The 18,258-nt window shown below is 41.0% G+C and overlaps 1 protein-coding gene and 1 long non-coding RNA gene across 3 annotated transcripts in view; both read right to left on the reverse strand.

Annotated features, from left to right (window-relative positions):
- Positions 1 to 5,670, reverse strand: part of LOC113185274 (uncharacterized) — a 52,501-nt gene extending 46,831 nt beyond the window's left edge. For both annotated transcript variants that reach the window (XR_003301107.2, XR_003301108.2), the window contains exon 1: positions 5,573 to 5,670. This is a non-coding gene — a long non-coding RNA (uncharacterized LOC113185274). The remainder of the gene's footprint in view (positions 1 to 5,572) is intronic.
- Positions 5,671 to 12,531: 6,861 nt separating this feature from the next.
- The window catches only part of Sspn (sarcospan), a 32,788-nt gene continuing 27,061 nt past the window's right edge, over positions 12,532 to 18,258 (reverse strand). Inside the window, exon 3 of the mRNA XM_026392321.2 lies at positions 12,532 to 14,301. Within this exon, the coding sequence (XP_026248106.1) occupies positions 13,936 to 14,301 (366 nt within the window). The 3' untranslated portion in view covers positions 12,532 to 13,935. The remainder of the gene's footprint in view (positions 14,302 to 18,258) is intronic.

Genomic DNA, 18,258 nt, shown 5'->3' on the forward strand with positions numbered 1-18,258 from the left:
TCTTCCAGATCCGGTGGGGAGGGATGAGATTGAATTACTCTGGAAGGAAGGAGCTTATGCAACAAACTGGGTTCTTCATTTGTTGCGGGGGGGGGGGGGGGTTGTGTTTGCCTTGGTGGTTATGTGGAAGACACAGAAATCTCAGAAACGGGGATGGTACTCCTGCTGCATGGTTCCATTTGTGAGGCCAGGAACCCAGAGATCACTGCTTTTCTTCCCAGCCTAAAACAGCCTTCAGAATGCATGGGTGTCAGACTAGTTAACTATCCTTGGAAATTTTCTTTAGATTCCCTTTTTACTCTTTTCTTGTGTGTTAGTGATTATGGGACACCCCACTATGGTCCACTGAAACCCCAGTACTGGCAAAGGGACTGACACCGTGTTGCAAGGCTTGAAGACCTGATGGAGAAGAGAAGAATCCCATTATTTGCTTAACAAACCTTTCGGTGCAGCTTGGAAGGGCTGAAATCCTTGGGGGCTCTTTAGAAGTATAGCATGTCTCTCTCCAGAGGACCAGTCCAGCTTTGAAAAGGACCACTGAAAGCAGAGGCAGGTGACTGGGCAGGAATAACCCAAGCTTATTGGCAATAGAGTCATTAGGAACAGAGTCTAAAAACTAATCCCACTCTGAAGACCTGGAATAGGTAGGACTGTCATTTCTGATTGCAGATCTGATGCAACAATGAGAAAGCCCAGTACACACGAGTTTCAGAGAGGATTTGTTGTGTTAGCCAGAAACCAGACTTCAGTTAAAAGTCTGAAATCTACCAGAAATTTCTCTGACATAGCACATTCTGGAAATTGCTCTCTAATTGAAGGTGAACTGCAGGCATTTGTGTCCTTAATGGTGTAAGCTGGGTGGAGATAGATGAGAAAGGACTCGAGAAAGGACTCCTCACTGTCCCATGAGGTCATAACTGCATTGCTGATCTGGGTAGCTAGTCAGAATAATAAGCACCTTTCCTCTTGCACATCTGGCCTTTATTTTCAGAAAATTCAAAGAAAGGAAATAGGATGGATAGGAGGTAGTAATAAGGAGTATAGGTTGAGCCTTTGAGTGCTCCAAACACTCTTCCCAGCACATTATAGTTACTAATGTATGTGAGCCTTACAAGGAACACGTGAGGGAGGTGTTCTGTAACTCCCCTTTGTGGGTGATAGAACTTAGGAAGAGAGTAGTCAAGGAATTTGTCCAAGTCTATCTAGCTGGTAAGTGGTAGCAAAACCTAGACTTGGATCTCAGGCAAAGGGACTGATCTTGAGTCTGTTTTTAACCACTGAACCACACTGAGTCAGAGAGGAAGCTCCCTTGGGGAGTACAGCTGCCAGCATTGTCTATCAACACCAAGGTATATTCTCAAACAACAGGCTGTTTGCTCTGCTCCTAGTGTTTCCTGGTCACACTCTCAGCCAGCTCCTCTGTACATGGGCTCTGGGGAGCTCCCAACACCTTGTACTTCCTCCACTCACTCTGGATCATCGAGGTTGGGAGAAGATAAGCAACTTTTATTTTATTTCATTTTAAAAGAAACAGAGAGAAAATATCCTGGGACATATTAATAAAATTAATGTGGAGGTTTCACCCAGAAAACAAAAACAAAAACCAACAACGAGTTCTTGCCTAGCCTCCTGGAGAATACTGAACAGGGGTTTCCACCCTGTTGAAATTAGGACATGCACAATTGTGGACCCCAAACTTTTAAATTCATATGATAAAGAATCAAGAAAAGGAGGGAAAGAAAAGCCAAAAAAATTTGTGTTACAAAGGAGTAAAAAAGAGAATGTTGAGTTGAATGACCCTGAGGGAGTCATTTAACTTCATCTGGCTTCAGTTCTTTCTTCCATAAGATGAATTAGAAAGATTCCTTCTAGCTCCAACACAATAATTTTAAGTTAAGAAATAACTATTTTCTTTTAAGGAGAAATTACAAGAGTAAACTAAAAGAGGTTGCAGTAAAATTTTATTTTCCCTTTCATACGTTTTCTTATTTACATGAAATAGTAAAAGAAAATGATTTTTGACTCTTGGTAACAAATGCCAAAATTTAAAACTTAGCAGAAAATGATTTCTTCCTTTTGCTTTATGTCTAAGGGCCCCAAATGCACTCAGGGAAGAGCACAGAATATAGAGCATGGAAGGCAATTTGGAGATAGTAGAAGAGAAATACTATCTCAAAAAATATTAAAAATTCAGTAATTTATAAAACCCTCATCTAACACCTAATTCCTAATTTAAAAAAAAAAAAAAGAGGAGAGAGTGCATGAACCTTGAGTAAAACCTAGCTTTCTATGGAACAGTATGGAACAGTCCCTCACATGTTCATTCACTCTGACCTTCCTGCTCTTTCTCATCCTGAAGCTGCTTTCCTCTTAGAGGAGGAGTGTACACACAGCCCTGCAAGCAGGTCTCAGAGGTTTCCATGCCATCTCCCTGGCCCCTCTCCTGGTTTGGGTTCTTCTTTCTTCTCATGAAAGAACTGCAGAGGAAGTGAGTATGTTGGGGCCAGAAGGGGAGGAGGTGTGGGCTGAGGGGCCGTGGTCCCATCTCTATTTTGACCTCAGAGATTTTTGACTGTGGATGGAGTGTCTGCTCGAGGTCAAGTCAGAGCCCATGACATTGCTCATCAAGGAGGCGGGGCCACTCTTCCCCCACAGGATAGTTTGGTCACGTCTGTATTTAAGGTCTATTTTTAATTCATGAGCATGCTATGAAGCTAAATCTCATCTATCTTAGCTCTTTAGAGTACCCAGGATGTCAATTTATAGAACTCCACATTTAGGTTGGGACAGACTGGGCTTGCATATTTAGTCCACTTCTAGCACTACCCCCTGGGGCCCTGGAGACAGGCAGTGTGGCTTGGTAAGAACAGCTTTGATAAAGATCTCTAAAGATTTTATCTTGTGGATGCCAGAGCTGACCTTGATGGTGTGGACAGGGAGCTGTAAAATTCAAGGGTGTCACTTTGCCATGAGCCATCTATTTTCACACAAAGGTCCTTACCAGAGCTTTGCCAGGGTCCTGCCCCTCCATAGAATCTGAATTACTGTGCTGGGCAAGGCTCAGGGACAGAGCTAATGGATAGGTAGAAAGAAAATAACTCTGCCAGCTGGATTCCAAGAAAAAAGTCACATGAATTTGTACAAACATGTGATTCAGAGTCTCCAAGGCAAAGATGGTGGGGTTGCCCTTCCCAGTGTAACAAAGCATTCTTCAAAGCCTTTGCTACCTTTTTCATTCCCTTAAAGGTCGAAGGAAGTATTTATTATCATGGAAAGCACCTACATCTGAGAGTGTAGGGGAATGGCCACAGACTGGTTCTGGGCTCTAAAAATCTTATTCTGGCTGTGACATATCATTCCTCTAGGTCACTGAGCCTCAGGATTCCCAGATGCCAGGACTTGGAAGCTCTAATCTAGTTTTCCCAGTGAATAGAGATCATGACTGGGGAAGAAACATAAGAAAACAATTGACATTGCACTTTCCAATGTTTGCAGGGGTCAGAGGGACTGTTGTTGTCCTTAGTCTACAGAAGACAGAAACCACTGTGTATTTCTGCAGAGTGCTCTGCTATAGGGATTTTAGGTGCTACCACTCTTTTCCTGGTTTCCTGAATTTCTATATGATAGTTTATCATCATCAACATCATCCTCCCTAGAGGTAGCATAGGCCATAGGCACTGTTCCAAATCTCTTACTTTTAATAATTCATTCATTCTTCACAAAAACCATATCATTATCCTTCAAAGAGGCAACTGAGTTGGGGAGGCACAAAGGAAGTTTTTGGCTTTCCCAAGACCCCATTGGAATTCAACCGAGACATCCTGGTTCCAGAATTGTATCTTTCATGATCATGATGTGTAGCCTCTCAAATACATACAGACTCTGAATTCAAGGGCTCCTTAAAATATCATTCTGGGATTTCCCAAGTGTAATTAAACAGGACCACATGTTTGCATATTATATTATGTATTAAAATATGTAGACTATACATAAGAGGTTTCTTAAATTTTATTTTTACTGTTACCTTGAAGTGGTAATTTATAGGTATTTCAATTCTACTCCTTTCTTTAGTCACTTAACTTTTCTATTTTTCACCCTGTCTCCAAAATTTCCTAAATCAGAAGTGCTTTTAGAAAGAGAAGAGGACAGAGGACCGATAAGAAAGGACAATGACACCATTAGAAGTCTCTATTGGATTGGTAAATTCCCACGATTTTCAGTCGGAAATTTTTTTTTCATAAGAGCTTTTGGGCAGTGTTTGAATGAAGCCATTGTAGAAAGAGAGGATACACTATTTTATCAATAGTTTTCAGAGAAGGTTATTTTCTATTCTGCAGAAATAAGGATTTTACAAGTTCCCTTGGTAATTTCTTTCATATCTTACACATTTATAGTTAGGAACTTCTTCCTAATGTCTATTCCAAATCCTTCCTTTATAGCCAGTCTGCAGTGAGAAAGAAAATGGATTTGTAATGTCAAGTCCATGCCTGTGTTGAGCTTTTGAGCTATTGTCCTTGCAGTAAGTATAAGCAACTCTTGTTCATTTTTGGATGCAAGTTTTATTAAAACTTGTATTTCCTTCACAAGGAATCTAATCTTCTCATTTTAGATGAACTTGAATCTCAGTTTGTTTCCTATGAACAAGAAATCAAAAGTTGATTTTTTTCCACATTATTTAAAAATCAGTGGAGTCTCCAAATTACAAGACCTAAAATTTTTCCCTGTAATACACAAGTAGCTCCTTAAAAGAAGCTTGGACCCAAAGACTGAAGGGGGTCTTCAAATAACCTTGCAGAAATCCCTACTTTAAAAGCCAGAATAGAAAGCCCCTTTTATACTCAGCTTTTTGAAACTCAGTGAACTGAATATTATGAGACCTGAGTCACATTTTCACCCAAAACTAAGCACAGCAAAATCTCTTGCCTTCTGAGTTTGGCAGCTGCTGTCCAAAGATACATGCACTGAATCTGGTAAATTGGTGTCCAAGACACGGAGGCATTAAGGGAAGTGGGAGGGAGAGCAGGGACAAAGAGAGACACAGCCTCTTGCCTCTTGTCTCCACGCTGCCTAGGTCTGTTGAAACACTTGCACTTTACCAATTTCAGAGACCCTTTCTGAAAGCTTTTCCTAAGACTCACATGTTATTGAGCAGGCAAAGAAATGTGACCCCACCTCACCTAGTCATGTAGCTGGTCCCAGGTGAGAAAATGTCTGTGGCAGGAAGAAATAAGAAAAGGGCCTGAGGAATCCTTGAAAGACCATGAGGTCCATGGGGAGGACAGAACAGGCTGTCCCCCTCCTCTCTGTAGCTGCTCTCCCCAGAGCTGCTGTGGCAGCAGAGCCAGATGGAAATGTCACCTAACGCAGAAGTGTTTTATTCGTCCTGGTCTACACCCCTGTCTTATACTGTGAAAGCTCCCTGGCAACAACATGCAGTGGTTCTTTTCATTTTTAATTGAATCCTAAGAGGTATATTTTTTTTATAGAGGTGCCAGCTTTAAGTAATTACTAGAATCCCCAACAGGGCTAATCAGAGATTCATAGAAAATAAAGATGGAGGAGAACACCTTACCCAATGGGTTTCTGCCACTCTGCTCAGAAGCTTCTTGCAATCCAGGGTAGAGATCACAGTTCTTGGCATTGCAGGCTATTAATAGGAGTCTTGAAATAAATCCCTGCCCAGTGAGATAAGAGAAACTGATTTCACTGCCTGGGTATCTCTCCTCTGATGACCAGACACCTCCCACTTTCATCAGCTGTTTATCAAAATCAGATTAGTAAAAGGATAATCAGATCAGAATTGTTTGTGTCTGCCTCAGTCTTGAATTACAAATGACTTTCATGTGCCTTTGGAGCAAAGTACCATGACCTATAGATGAACTGACCTTTGCATTCCCTGCATCTTGTACTGAACTTTCCAGTCTCCAAAGACCACAAGCATTCAGTCTCATTGTTGATGAGGTAGGAGAGGTGAGGCTAGCTCCATGGGGGCTGTGGGTGTGTGCATATGAGATTCTATCTCTGTGATAAGTCATAAGTCACTAATGGGTTATTTCGAGCTCTCCCAAGTGGAAGACAATGGAGCATTTAGTAGGTTGTGGAGTTACGTAAGAAGTCTCTTTCCAAACAAAGAGGAGGCAGGACACCCGCCAAAGGGTTGAGCACTGGAGGCTGTGTGGTCTGGTGGTTCCAGGGAGAGACATGGGCCAGGGCTTCCTGGGTTCAGCTACCAGCCGAGACTGTGACTCAGGGGGCAGAAACAGCCAAGTCTCTTGGCTGGAGGCAGATAGACTGTAAAACCAGGAGAGACAAAACCACAGGTCTGCGCTCAAGGACTGGGGGGATGGGGGGGAACACATTTTGGAAATTAACAACAACAACAGAAAGATTACCCTGTTAAGTTACATTTTGGGACTTTTTCAGCAAGAAATGAGCATTAACCCTGCTTAGTGGCAGACACGTCGTGCTCTGGGCGGCAGTGTGAAGCCAAGCCAAAGTCTGAGGGTGTTCTGTGGTGGGTGAATAGAAAAGCTGGGGGTCCCAGCGAAGCTTCTCAACTTTGGTGAGTTGTATCCGTGAGTAATGCTCAGGGAGCCAGGCGCCGGGGCCAAGAGGTTCTGCATGGATTCTTCCCTCTGCTCATCCTGCCTTCCACAGTAAAATGCCCTTTGAAACAGTGGAGGGAAAACCCCTCCCTCTGAGTTTCTGGATGCCTCCCTTCCACCAGTCTGAGCTGAGGTTTGCTCCAATGTATTGAGCATCTGACTTGGCTGCAGATGCAAAAGCAAGAGCTAGGCTAATGGGAAGTGTCCTCCAAGTCCCATGGGCTCTGCAGCTGTATGAGAACCCTGGGCAATCGGGAGTAGGTGGCTACGTGGCTGGGTATGAAGGACTCTTGGACAAGTCTCCGCCTGATTTCTGTGAATCTGAAAGCTTTCCTGATCTTTAGTTGTGGCCTAGTAAAGTGAAACCAGTGCCCACGGGGGTATCTGTGTTAACTGCTAGCATTTGAATTAGCAGTACCTTAATAGAGTCTAATGAAAATGGAGGGAGGGGCAGGGTGACTCTGCAGTGTGTGTGTGTGTATGGGGGCGGGGGTCTTCTTCTTCTGAAGAGTAGAAATTGCCCAAGAGAGGGAAAAAATATAGATCTGGAAGTGTTGGTAACTGGATTGGTGATTTTTCCCAGAGCTGTCTGGAGCAACTTTAAAATCAGGTGGCGAGTGGGTGTGAGTTTGCACCAGGATGGCTGTTCTTACTCCAACCCAGCCAGGCCAAATGGAATCCAGGTTTTCATTTGTGGTCACCTCACCCAGCCCCCAAATTTGCTCATGATGTCACTCCTCCCTACAGTTGTCTAAGTGCATGTTCCCAGCCGCTGGTTAAACAGTCAAGCTCAGAGTCTCAGATTCTTAACTTCCCTGTATTAAAACAAAGCAAGCCTTCTCTCTTTTTGAAAGGGTACACCAACCTTTTGTCACTTTATTGCTCTCTAGAGGGGAAATTAATGGAAGAATAAAGCTATCTGAGGCAAAGCTATCTGAGGGAATGATATGTGAGTTCTATCCTGAGTGGAAGGGAATTTAAAATCATCTGTTGAGGTCAGTGATGACTTGAACTTCACGTCTCTCCATTCTGGTCTCTGTCTGTGACAGTCCACTCTGGTTGGCACATCACTTTCAGGTCTTCCCTGGGACACTGATGGTCTAACAGATCTGTGTGTTTAGGAAGATGTAGGAGACCAATTGGGGGAGAATGTCACAAGATTACAGTTATTTTCTCTGTTCACACTGCCCCTTCCCCTGTGGTTCTTGAGTTATCCTCTCACTCCCTACAGTCACCCCCTGATCAGGCAGAGATAAGACAGTGAGAATTTCTGGGGAGAAGGGTCTTGGCAGGAAGTCAAATAGAGTAGATGGGATGCCCTGCTCAGAAAGGGGTACTCCAATGTCTCCAGTGCCACCTGACCTCTTATGATTCAGTCCCCCCTTGGGGTGTTGCCCAAGTCTCCCCTACAATTCCTGGCAGCATCAGGTGGACCTTCATCCCATTGCAGGGGCCCTCCCTCCCTTTCCAGCAGGCTTCTATGTGCAAAAGAGAGCTCCAGTATGGGTTCCAGAAGACTCCAGGCCTCATTCCCTGCAACCTCAGAGAAGGTTGTTAAACCAACGACTTCCTATCTCTGAAACTTTTGCCTTTGGATTACTGGTGGTATCTGCTTTTTCCATTACCAATGAATATATGTCCTACATCCCCTTGATTAAAGGATTTTTCTAATCAATTTACCAAACAAAAAGGATTACCTCTGAGCACCCATGCTTTGAAAAGGATTATCAATAAATATATAAATATTTGTTGGGGAAAATGAAAAAATTGTTGTCTCCGGGCTGTCATCCCCATGTTAGTTTTATTTTCACTTTCAATTTTTATTTTTAAAAATACAATATAATATTTAGTAGTCTTATACTTTATAAAAAACTTAGAAAAGATATGAATGTGTTAAATAAAAAAATAATAAATTTATCATGACCTATTAAGATGGATAGACTTTATCAAGGGAAAGAGTATAGTACTGGCTATATAACTTCAATAATTAAATTTCCTCAAATTTAAAGATTGGCATCAATGTTTTCAGATCTAGCTTGGAGAATAAAGACCCATTTCATTTTTTCTGTCTATGCTCAAAAGTAAACCTTCTATGATTCTTGAATGAGAACTGGTGATTCAGAAACAAACTTGATTGCTGGTTTTTAAATCTATGAGGGATTGTACACTAGGACCTAACATGCAGTGGACTGGTAATATATAAAAGCTCAATAAAGAAAAAGCCGGACTCAGTGGCACATGCTTGTAATCCCAGCAGCTCAGGAGGCTGAGGCAGGAAGATTGCAGGTTCAAAGCCAGTCTCAGCAAAAGTGAGGTGCTAAGCAACTCAGTGAGAGCCTGTATCTAAAGAAAATACACAATAGGGCTGAGAATGTGGCTTAGTGGCCGAGTGCCCCTAAATTCAATCCCTGGTACTCCCTCCCCGCCGCCAAAAAAAAAAAAAAACAAGTTAAAAAAAAAAAAAACATTTCTACTGCATTATGTTAGAATTTAGATGAAAAATAAGAGAAATGTCTCAGGCTCTATTTCTGCTGGGGAGAAGAACTGAGAAAAGATAAACTCATTCAAAAACATCCGCATACAGAAAACAACAAAGGGATCAGACCAGCCCAAAATTATGTGCATTCTGTGTCTAGCAATAAAAGTTGGTGCTATCTTATTTTAAAAGCAAATTTTCTTTCTGTTTCTGATGTATTAAAATGATTTAACAAAAGGTGACAACAAAACAGAGCTACTTTTCTAGTTTGATGTGGGAGCAGAAACCTGTATCACTGAGGAGAAGCTTCGCACACTACATAGAATCCGCTAGAGAAGGAAGAAACCAAATGTGTACTAAGAGCTCTCTAGGAGACCATCTTTTTGCTAAGTGCTATTTCATTTAACCTTCCCCATAATGCTGTGAGGCAGTTAGATTTTTCTCTACTTTACATATGAGGAAACTAAAAGCCAATGGCTTGTCCAAAGTCACACAGGCAAAAAATGGCAGCCAGACTTCCCAGCCTGGAATCTACAGCCCCAACTCAAGGACAGCCAATCCAGCTTGCAGAGTAGGTCCTAAATTGTTAGCTTTTTCTGCAAGCATTCTACAAGTTTTTCAAACTAAACAAAAAGAACCACTGCATCTTACCACATAATTAACTCTTTCAATGGCCTCAGAGTGGGTAAGCAGAGGTCTTCAAATTCCAACTTGAAATGGAAAAGACTCAAATGTGTAACTCTCAGATGTATCTAATTCTTTAGTCCAGGCTTTATTTGACATTAGATCATACAAACTAAGAAGCAACATTCCAGGTACCTTTCACGAGATTTTTTTTTCCTAGTTCAGACTCATTGCCTGGGGAGTCATTATAATCTTGACTTCTGTGATGGACCAGAGTCCCCAAATAGGGACAGTCCCTGGGACAAAAAGAGTCAAAATGATATTGGGTCTTGTGGATTCCCAAGCCAGATTTTTTTGAGTAAACACTAACCTGAGAGATTTTGTGTGCACCAGTCACTTTAGAGCACATCTCAATGCAGTGTGTCCAAGTACTATGGAAATTTTATTAATAAAGAAAATCTGCTTATACACAACACCTTTAAAAACCACAACCTCAAATGTGTAGAAACACTTGGTATTCTATTCACTATGTGATCAAGACCAGAAGAATAAACCACAACTCCAAAGTAAGACACCATTATTTTTGAAGGGGATAAAAATCACTTGAGATAATAAAGTACTAGAAAATCAGGGGAAAACACCAAATCAAGGTATTTATGTCAAAGGCTAAACCATTAAGACGAAGATCCAAATGAATGTTTCCACTGTGAAACTATTTGTCCATCGTATATCCTGAATATACAGTGCACACCTAAAAACATGACGAGAATTTTGAGTATGGTAAGAACTGACAGCAGATTTACAGAAATGATGGCCACATAGCTATAGTTCAGAGATAATCACTAGAAAATATAAAGGCATGTTTTAGGTACAGAAGCCATTCGTTTTTCAGGGCAGCTTTTAGATTGATTTTTTATTATTTTTCAGTAACCACAGTTGTCCTTGAGAATCTTCCTTGGACACCCTCTATCCTAGCCTTTATTACAATTTTATAAATGTAGGCCAAATATACTGCACGTGAGAAGAGAAGTACAAGGATATCAAAAGATCCTCATGCCTTGGACAGGAATAGAAAATGCCTATATAATGGATTCTTCCTGTCAGAACAACACTCTGATATGTGTGGCTGGAATCCCCTCCAAAGAGATCATCCACACTTTTAATCCAACGAGGAAAAAAAAGTTAGGCCTGTTACTTGACTACAGTTTCCAGGGCCCTGGTGTAGCTGTATTTTTAGGCTTGGCTCCAAGTCTCTGCCTACGCACATTTGGATGGTGCAAGGGAGGCACAGATGGCCGTCACGTGAAGACACAGACCCATCGAGTGGGCTCCGTGACAAAGTCTGTACATTTAGGCTGCTGTATTCCTCCTATTTCAAGTACTGCCAAGTCCCGGCTGTTTCCCTTTCTTTCCAAAGTCTTGATTCATTTAATACTCCTGAAGGAGGTGGGAGAGGAGGAGGATTGCACAAATCTTACTGTTGTATGGTTTAAAAGAGGAGACAGTCACCATCTTGGCTCCTAGTCAGATTTTCAATGTAACATTTTGCTAAGTATAAAGCTGTGTGTCTGTTCCTTTCCTGTTGCCCTTATTGTAACTTCAATATTTGCAAAACATAACATCAAAATACTTCAAATCCAGCCCAAAGCAGTTTGTTATTCATGCAACACAATTCTTACACATATCAATATACAGTAAGCTCTCAGCAAAGGAATCTTTTTTTTTTTTTTTGTTCCTTCTTTTCATTTATATTTTTCTCTCTGGGGATTTAAGAATGATTTGATTCCACAATAGCAAAATCCCCACTATACCACACACACACACACACACACACACACACACACATCTCCTGAGTATTCAACATACTAATATCAAGCTTATTACCAAGTCAGCTTTTATTGGTTACATTATTTATACAAAGGAAGCAAAAAAAAAAAAAGCGAAAGTTTTTCTACCATTTGGAATACCCTGTGAATCATTTGAAATCATAGAGCACCTTAATTGATGTGTGGAACCTCAATTTCCTAATATAAAAACCTGTAGTGTTTGCTATAAAAAGTTGCTAAAGGTATTCAGGATGTGCTTCCAGGGGTGCCTGATTCATGGTAACTAGCACGAACTCAGTCCTTTCTTACTCTTTTAAGGGCGACCTGGGACATTCTAGATTCTCTGTCATTTTCTTCTTCATGCAGTAAACATTATCAAAAACCAAAATGGATTAAGTTATTGAGATTTTTCTTAACAGGGCACAAAGGACTTTTCATGTTATCCTCAGAGGCTTGGTATTCTGTCAGTGAAATTTTTGAATATAGTCAATCCTGCTCCAGACTCTTGGCCACTAAGCTCTCCAATGTTCCTCCTTGGCCTGACCTACTGGGTAGGAAGGCCATTTGTAAATCAGGTCAAAACATAAAAAGGTTTTAACATCTGTTAATCAAGTGATTTATCTAGAGAATATAAAAATATATTTACAATCCTCTGTGACTTTTTTATTTGGATATTTATGTTATGCAGATATTGACACGATTATCATAAGCAATGAAATTATTCATCTATCCTCAAAGAATCTATTTGATTTTGGGGTTGAATTTTGTGATTATTAAAGTATATCAATAAGCAATGCAGAGAGGCATATTGAGCTCAATCATTACCTTGAACTTCTCTTTCAACAGAGTGTACTAATAGAGAAAGTTCTTGATAGCATTTATGCTGCATGAATTTCCATTTTGAACTCCTTTTTGAAACAATTATATCATTCAGAAGTTAATAATAGTGATGATGATGATGATAATAATAATAATAGGAAAAACAGAGCAAAGTCCCCTATCATAGGCTACTTGTTTTTAATCATAGTAAGTCAAAAACAAAGCAAAACACAACTGGTTACAGTGGAAAATGCCTATAACACTCGCTATTCTGGAGGTGGAAATGGGCTATCACTTGAGCACAGGAGTTCAAGTCCAGCCTGGGCAAAATAGTGAGACCTTGCCTCAAAAACAAAACAAAACAAAACAAAAAAATCATTGGACATATTTCTCAAATAAGCACTTCAAAACATTGAGTCTTGAAGTTCACTATGCATATAAATCAATAATAGGATTATGTACCAACTACAGTTTTATGAATAGAACTCATCTGCAGTACCCAATCTTCCTCAAAGGTACTCAGTTGCCAAGAGAGATACTTTTCAACATATCACAAATGTGCCATTTGTAGAACATTTTCTATGACAAATGCTCTTGTTTTTGTTTAAGTGAGTGCTTTTAATCTATTAATATTTTTTTTCTTTTCTTATAATGATTGGCTTCCAAAAAAAAAGATCTTTAGGCGTCTTCTCTTGTGAGAGTAATTTCTCTTAACACTGACAGTGCTGCCTAAGTACAGCCAGAGCTCATTAAATAGACTTCTGAGCATAATTATAATTAACAATTAGCTAGAAATTAGTTTTAATGATTTGTTTTAGATGATAGAATAGAAGCATAATGTAATTATTTTTAAAACTTCTACATCATTAAGAATACAACTACCACCACCTTTCAATTATTGAGAAACAGATGATCATCCAAAGCATTCGGAGAGTGATCTACTCACACAGCCAAACCCAGGGAACTAAAAAGGCCGCCGCCCCAGCCCAGGTGGTTATAATTATTTAGCCTTTTGCAAAGTCTCTTCCTTTTCTACTCTGATTTTGTAAAGCTCTTTCATGGCTTGAAGACATCTCTACCAGGGAAAATAAAAAGATTTAGCCTGGACATTTGGCTCTTCCTCTACCCTGCCTTTCTCTAAGATACCATGAGAACTGTGGTTCAAGGTGGCAAGGACCAGAAGATACTACACAATCTAGCAAGTGGCCCCAAAGTGCCAGTTCATACCACCAAAACTGGACTAACAGGAAAGAAGGTTGTATTGTAAGTCAGGGATGAAATGAGTGTCAGGAATAAACGCCAGACTGCAAAAAAAGATCTGTGCCCTTCTTTCCCGGTTCAGTGTTCTTTTAAATTCTAATATTCTCAAAACTCAATCTGGATTTGTTTTTCCTCAAATGAATTTTAAAAATGCAATAGAAACCTGAAGAAATGCTCTTTTGTTTTCCTGAAAAATATAAAAACATTCATTTAGAATGGCAAATAGTATTTATCGTCAAACTTTTCTTTCTTTCTAAAAAAAAACATTTTGTTGCCACCTCAGCTACTCCATGTGCTGTTTTCTTTCCACCTCTGAGCAAGACTATTAGACCTTTTGCTGTTGGCCTTCTGAAGTTGTCAGAGAGCACATCCTGACACCCACATAAAAGACCTGGTACCTATGTTTCCACATCACAAAGCAGGCCAACAAGCACACAAGGCCACAGACCAAGTTCAGCACCATCTGGACGAGTAAGAACAGTTTGAAAGTGTCAGTGACGCTGGTACAGTCAGTCACATCCCGGTAAACAAAGGTCCTGCTGAGCGGCTCCGAGGAGGGCAGTTTGCACTGGCAGGAGTCAAGTGCAGTCTCACAGGTAAACCGTTCGAGCAGCGAATAGTGGTGGGCAGCAAATGCCACGGCCAGCACACAGACGGTCAGGCCCAGGGCGCTCAGCACAAAGTACAACAGCTGCAAGAAAGCAGAATGAAACCTTTCTGGTTACAAAGAACATGGGATGACTATTTGCAAAGCTAATTAATTAACATCACTCTTTTTCTTCTCTCTTAGGAAGTTCTCTGATGGAAGGGCTGTCTCCTCAGAGACACAGCACCCAAGACATGGAAATAACTTTCGTGTTTATTTATTAGCAAGCAGTCCTTAAACCCTGGTCCTAATACCATTTGCCATACAGATGTTGAGCCCTTTCTGCCATACAGAACTGAGCCAACCGTATTAGCTTCGTTGTGGAATGGCTGACGTCTAGATGTAGCAAGCCATTTAAAATAAATTCCAAATCAGATAGCCATTCCTGGATGACATATTGGGCTTATTTTGAAATCAAGAGCCGCTGATAACAAGGAAGACTAGGAAGTCAAGAACAGGTTTCTGTAAGGCAAACACTGTGTGGGCCAAAATTATCAGTAATTGATCAACTAAAAATACAGGTTAATGAAAAAAGACTGTTCCATGTGGTGGCTGCCAGACTATGTCCATAAAAGCCAGGGACCCAAGCAAGAGTTTACTGGGAGAAGAAAATTATGGCTCCAGAAGGCAGATGACTTGATGTTAGCTTCATCACTCATATTCTGCTAAAAACATGTAGTTCCTGGGAGTGAAAATAAACTCTAAATAGCTCCCCAGCCCCCAAGGCTCTGAGCACTGTTAACCTACTTGTTAGATTCAGAATTGAAAGTGGTTTAAGTTTTAATTCTTCTGCAAAAGAACTGTGGAACCTCAGAACATTTGGCTTACTTACAGTGAAATGTTTTGATCAAAAATTGTTGGTTCCCACTGACATGGCCACAGCAAAATCTCTCATACAGGACAAGAAATGTTCTTGTGATTAGACTCACCTACTGGTAATGTTTCTCTTAGTGGTCTACCTGCTGAGAATCTAGAAAGGATCAGACTTTGCGGACCTGGGAACTAGCATCCACAGTTTGTAGTTTAAGATTTATGTCACCACAGTCCAAAGTTGCTCTTTAAAAGGATTAGTTCTGGTGAATGGGGACTCCCCAAGGTAAGGTTAGTTTCATTCATTTTTTCAGATTAAAGTAGCTCAGAAAAGATTATGCCCTTCTTCCACCTCCAATTACTTGTCAATTAAAATAAAAACATACATAAAAACATAAAATATATGTATGAAAGTCATCTAAATGAGTGATTTCCCACACAATGACAATGTCAAGTGTTTTCAAATCTTAAATATGGAATAATAAAATTTTTATTTAAGGTATGTGTGTGTGTGCACACACATGGTTGCGGGTGCCCTAACCATGTGTTTCTGTTTGCCTGTGAAGAAATCTATCCTAGATCCCATACAGCTTGATTAGATATCTGAAGTCACTGGAAGAGAGTGGAACTGGTTAAAATCATTTTTGTCTTAGTATATCTTAAGGAGTACATAAGTTTTTTGAATCTTCTCATCAAAGATAATCTTTTCAAATCATTCATAGGGTTTTCAGATGTAACCCAAGTTAATCTTCATCTGTGAAACAGTTTATAGAAGCATCTTATATCTCAGGCACATAACAAGGATAATTTATAGTCACTGTGTTTAGTGTTCCTTGGAGGAAGTGAACCAGATAAATACAAAGTGGCAGTATTATAAAATTTAAAAAGGAAATATGTAATTTGCTGTATTGAAAGCAGTGCTTTGTTCCTGTCCCCAGTATATTTAGTGACTATATTTTATACAAAAATGGACTCTTTGGGCTTAAAAGTATGAGTTTATTGTGTGCAGCTAATGGAACAGAATACTTGAAATGTTCTGGGTTGCTCTGAAATATTTAGACTTGGTGATCGACTTTAAACAGTTGATGCCAAGAGCCAAACTGTGTTGGCCATGTTGTGTGAGCATACCATTGCAACTGTTTCTGGCGCAGCCAGCAGAGAGCTGGGACCTATTTGCTCTGGGAACATCAGTACTTCATTCATAATTACCAGCAGAAAAGACTCAAGTCAAGGTGATAATTTCCTACTGGCTAGTCATCTGCTTAGTAGAAGGACCCCAAATGGAGTTTTCTTTTTATTGCCACCAATGAATGGAATGGGCAGATCTTATAATTACCTCAACACGCTCACAGACATATACCCTTAAATAGTAGATTTCTGCAATACTTATTGGAGACAAAAGTCCATTTGCTAAAATTGGAAATTTTATCTATTTTTTTTTTCTTCTCAGTGCCTCTGGGTAAAGGATTGAGCCCAGGGGCCCTTTTCCACTAATCCATATCCCCAGCCCTTTTTATTTTTTATTTTGAGAAAGGGTCTTGCTAAGTTACTGAGAAGTCTTGCTAAATAGCTGCAGCTGGCCTTGAAATTGTGATCTCCCTGCCTCAGCTACCCAAGTCGCTGGGACTATATGTGTGTGCCACCATGCTCTACAGTTTTTCCTATTTTTAAAACGGATAATTTCTTGGCTCAGAAATTAAAAGATTTGCACAGCAGTACTGGGTGATGGTTAAGAGCATGAATCAAGGAGCCAGACTGTCTGAGATAGAACTTGGCTGTCCCCTCAAAAGCTGTGGTCCTTGGGCAAATTAATCAATCCATGTGCACCTGTGTTTCTTCATCTGTAAACTTGAATGACAATCATAATAGCACTGACTTCATAGGAATATTATCAGAATCAAAAGAGTTGACATCTGCAAAGGGCTTAGAACAGAGTCTGGTGCATAGTAGCACTGTTTAGGTGTTTGTGAAATAAATAAACAAATTAGTAGAGAAGGGGAAGGATTGCCAGTCCACAGGACCCTTAGCATATCAGTGGTATTGTCTTTGTCTTATTCTCTGTGGTGTGGGAGTAACAATACATACTTGGCTTGTGGAATGGATGTAAACATTTACACAAGTACAGTGATTGCTCAGTTTTAATTGAGCTTCTTAAATATGTTAGAAGCCAGCAAGAGTACAAGAAAAGCTATGCATGCCCCTTAGCTCCTTTGAATATGAACAAATTCACATACACGTAAAGGTGCCTCCACTTCTCCCACTCAGAAAAGCATCAGTAAACAGGAAGAAGCCACAGAATAGAGTTTCTTATCCATTTTAGGTCATAAATATAGACTTGATCGGCTAAAGCCTGTGGGCTATATCTGCAACGCTGCAGCATGTTGCCTTCATGGCTTTAAACTCATCTGACAGCAACAAGCTTACGGGTCAGAATCCATAATTTAAAATCAAGTGGCTTGTTTTACCTACACAGCACGAATAACTATCAATGAAAGTGTGTACGATGACCTTGGGAATCCGAGCAAATATATCTTGATAACAGCCCCGCGCGGGAGGCATTCGTCTTGCGGGTGTCAGCGCAGCGGTCTGGCGCTCTGCGGCGGGCGGAGGCGCGGTGGCCCCGGGTGCTTCTGTAACAGCAGCGCCAGGCGGGTCTCGCTCCCCGGCTCCTCCGTTCCCTGCCTCTCTCTAATTGGTACCCGGCTGCGGCTTTCAGACTTTCACATTCGGTGACTTCGGGAGAAGGTGGTTCTGTTTCAATTTAATTACCTTCCCCGGTGGCCTGAATGGTAAAGTCCCCTCTGCACACCGCGCAAGAGCGGGCTGTCACAGCAGCCCAGGGGCTTCCTAGATGTGGGCATGAGGGACCGTGCCCCGGAATGTTCCCGCAAGCACATGAACTCCACATATTTCTGAAAATTCAGGTGTGCCCCCAGCAATAGGGGCCACGGGGAAAGGCAGGAGGCGCAATCCACAGTAAGATGGACCGGCCAAGCCCAGGGTTAGAAGCCAGGGAGAAAGAGGAAAGCACTGGTGGCATCCAAGACCTGCCAAAGGAAAAAGGTGTGTGTGTGGGGGGGGGGGGGGGCTCTTGCTTTCTCTCTCTCTCTCTCTCTCTCTCTCTCTCTCTCTCTCTCTCTCTCTCTCTCTCCACAAGGAGATTGTCATCATGGCCCGATTGCTTGCCCTGGC

The sequence above is a fragment of the Urocitellus parryii genome, chromosome 5 (assembly GCF_045843805.1).
Source record: "Urocitellus parryii isolate mUroPar1 chromosome 5, mUroPar1.hap1, whole genome shotgun sequence".
Classification (NCBI taxonomy): Eukaryota; Metazoa; Chordata; class Mammalia; order Rodentia; family Sciuridae; genus Urocitellus; species Urocitellus parryii.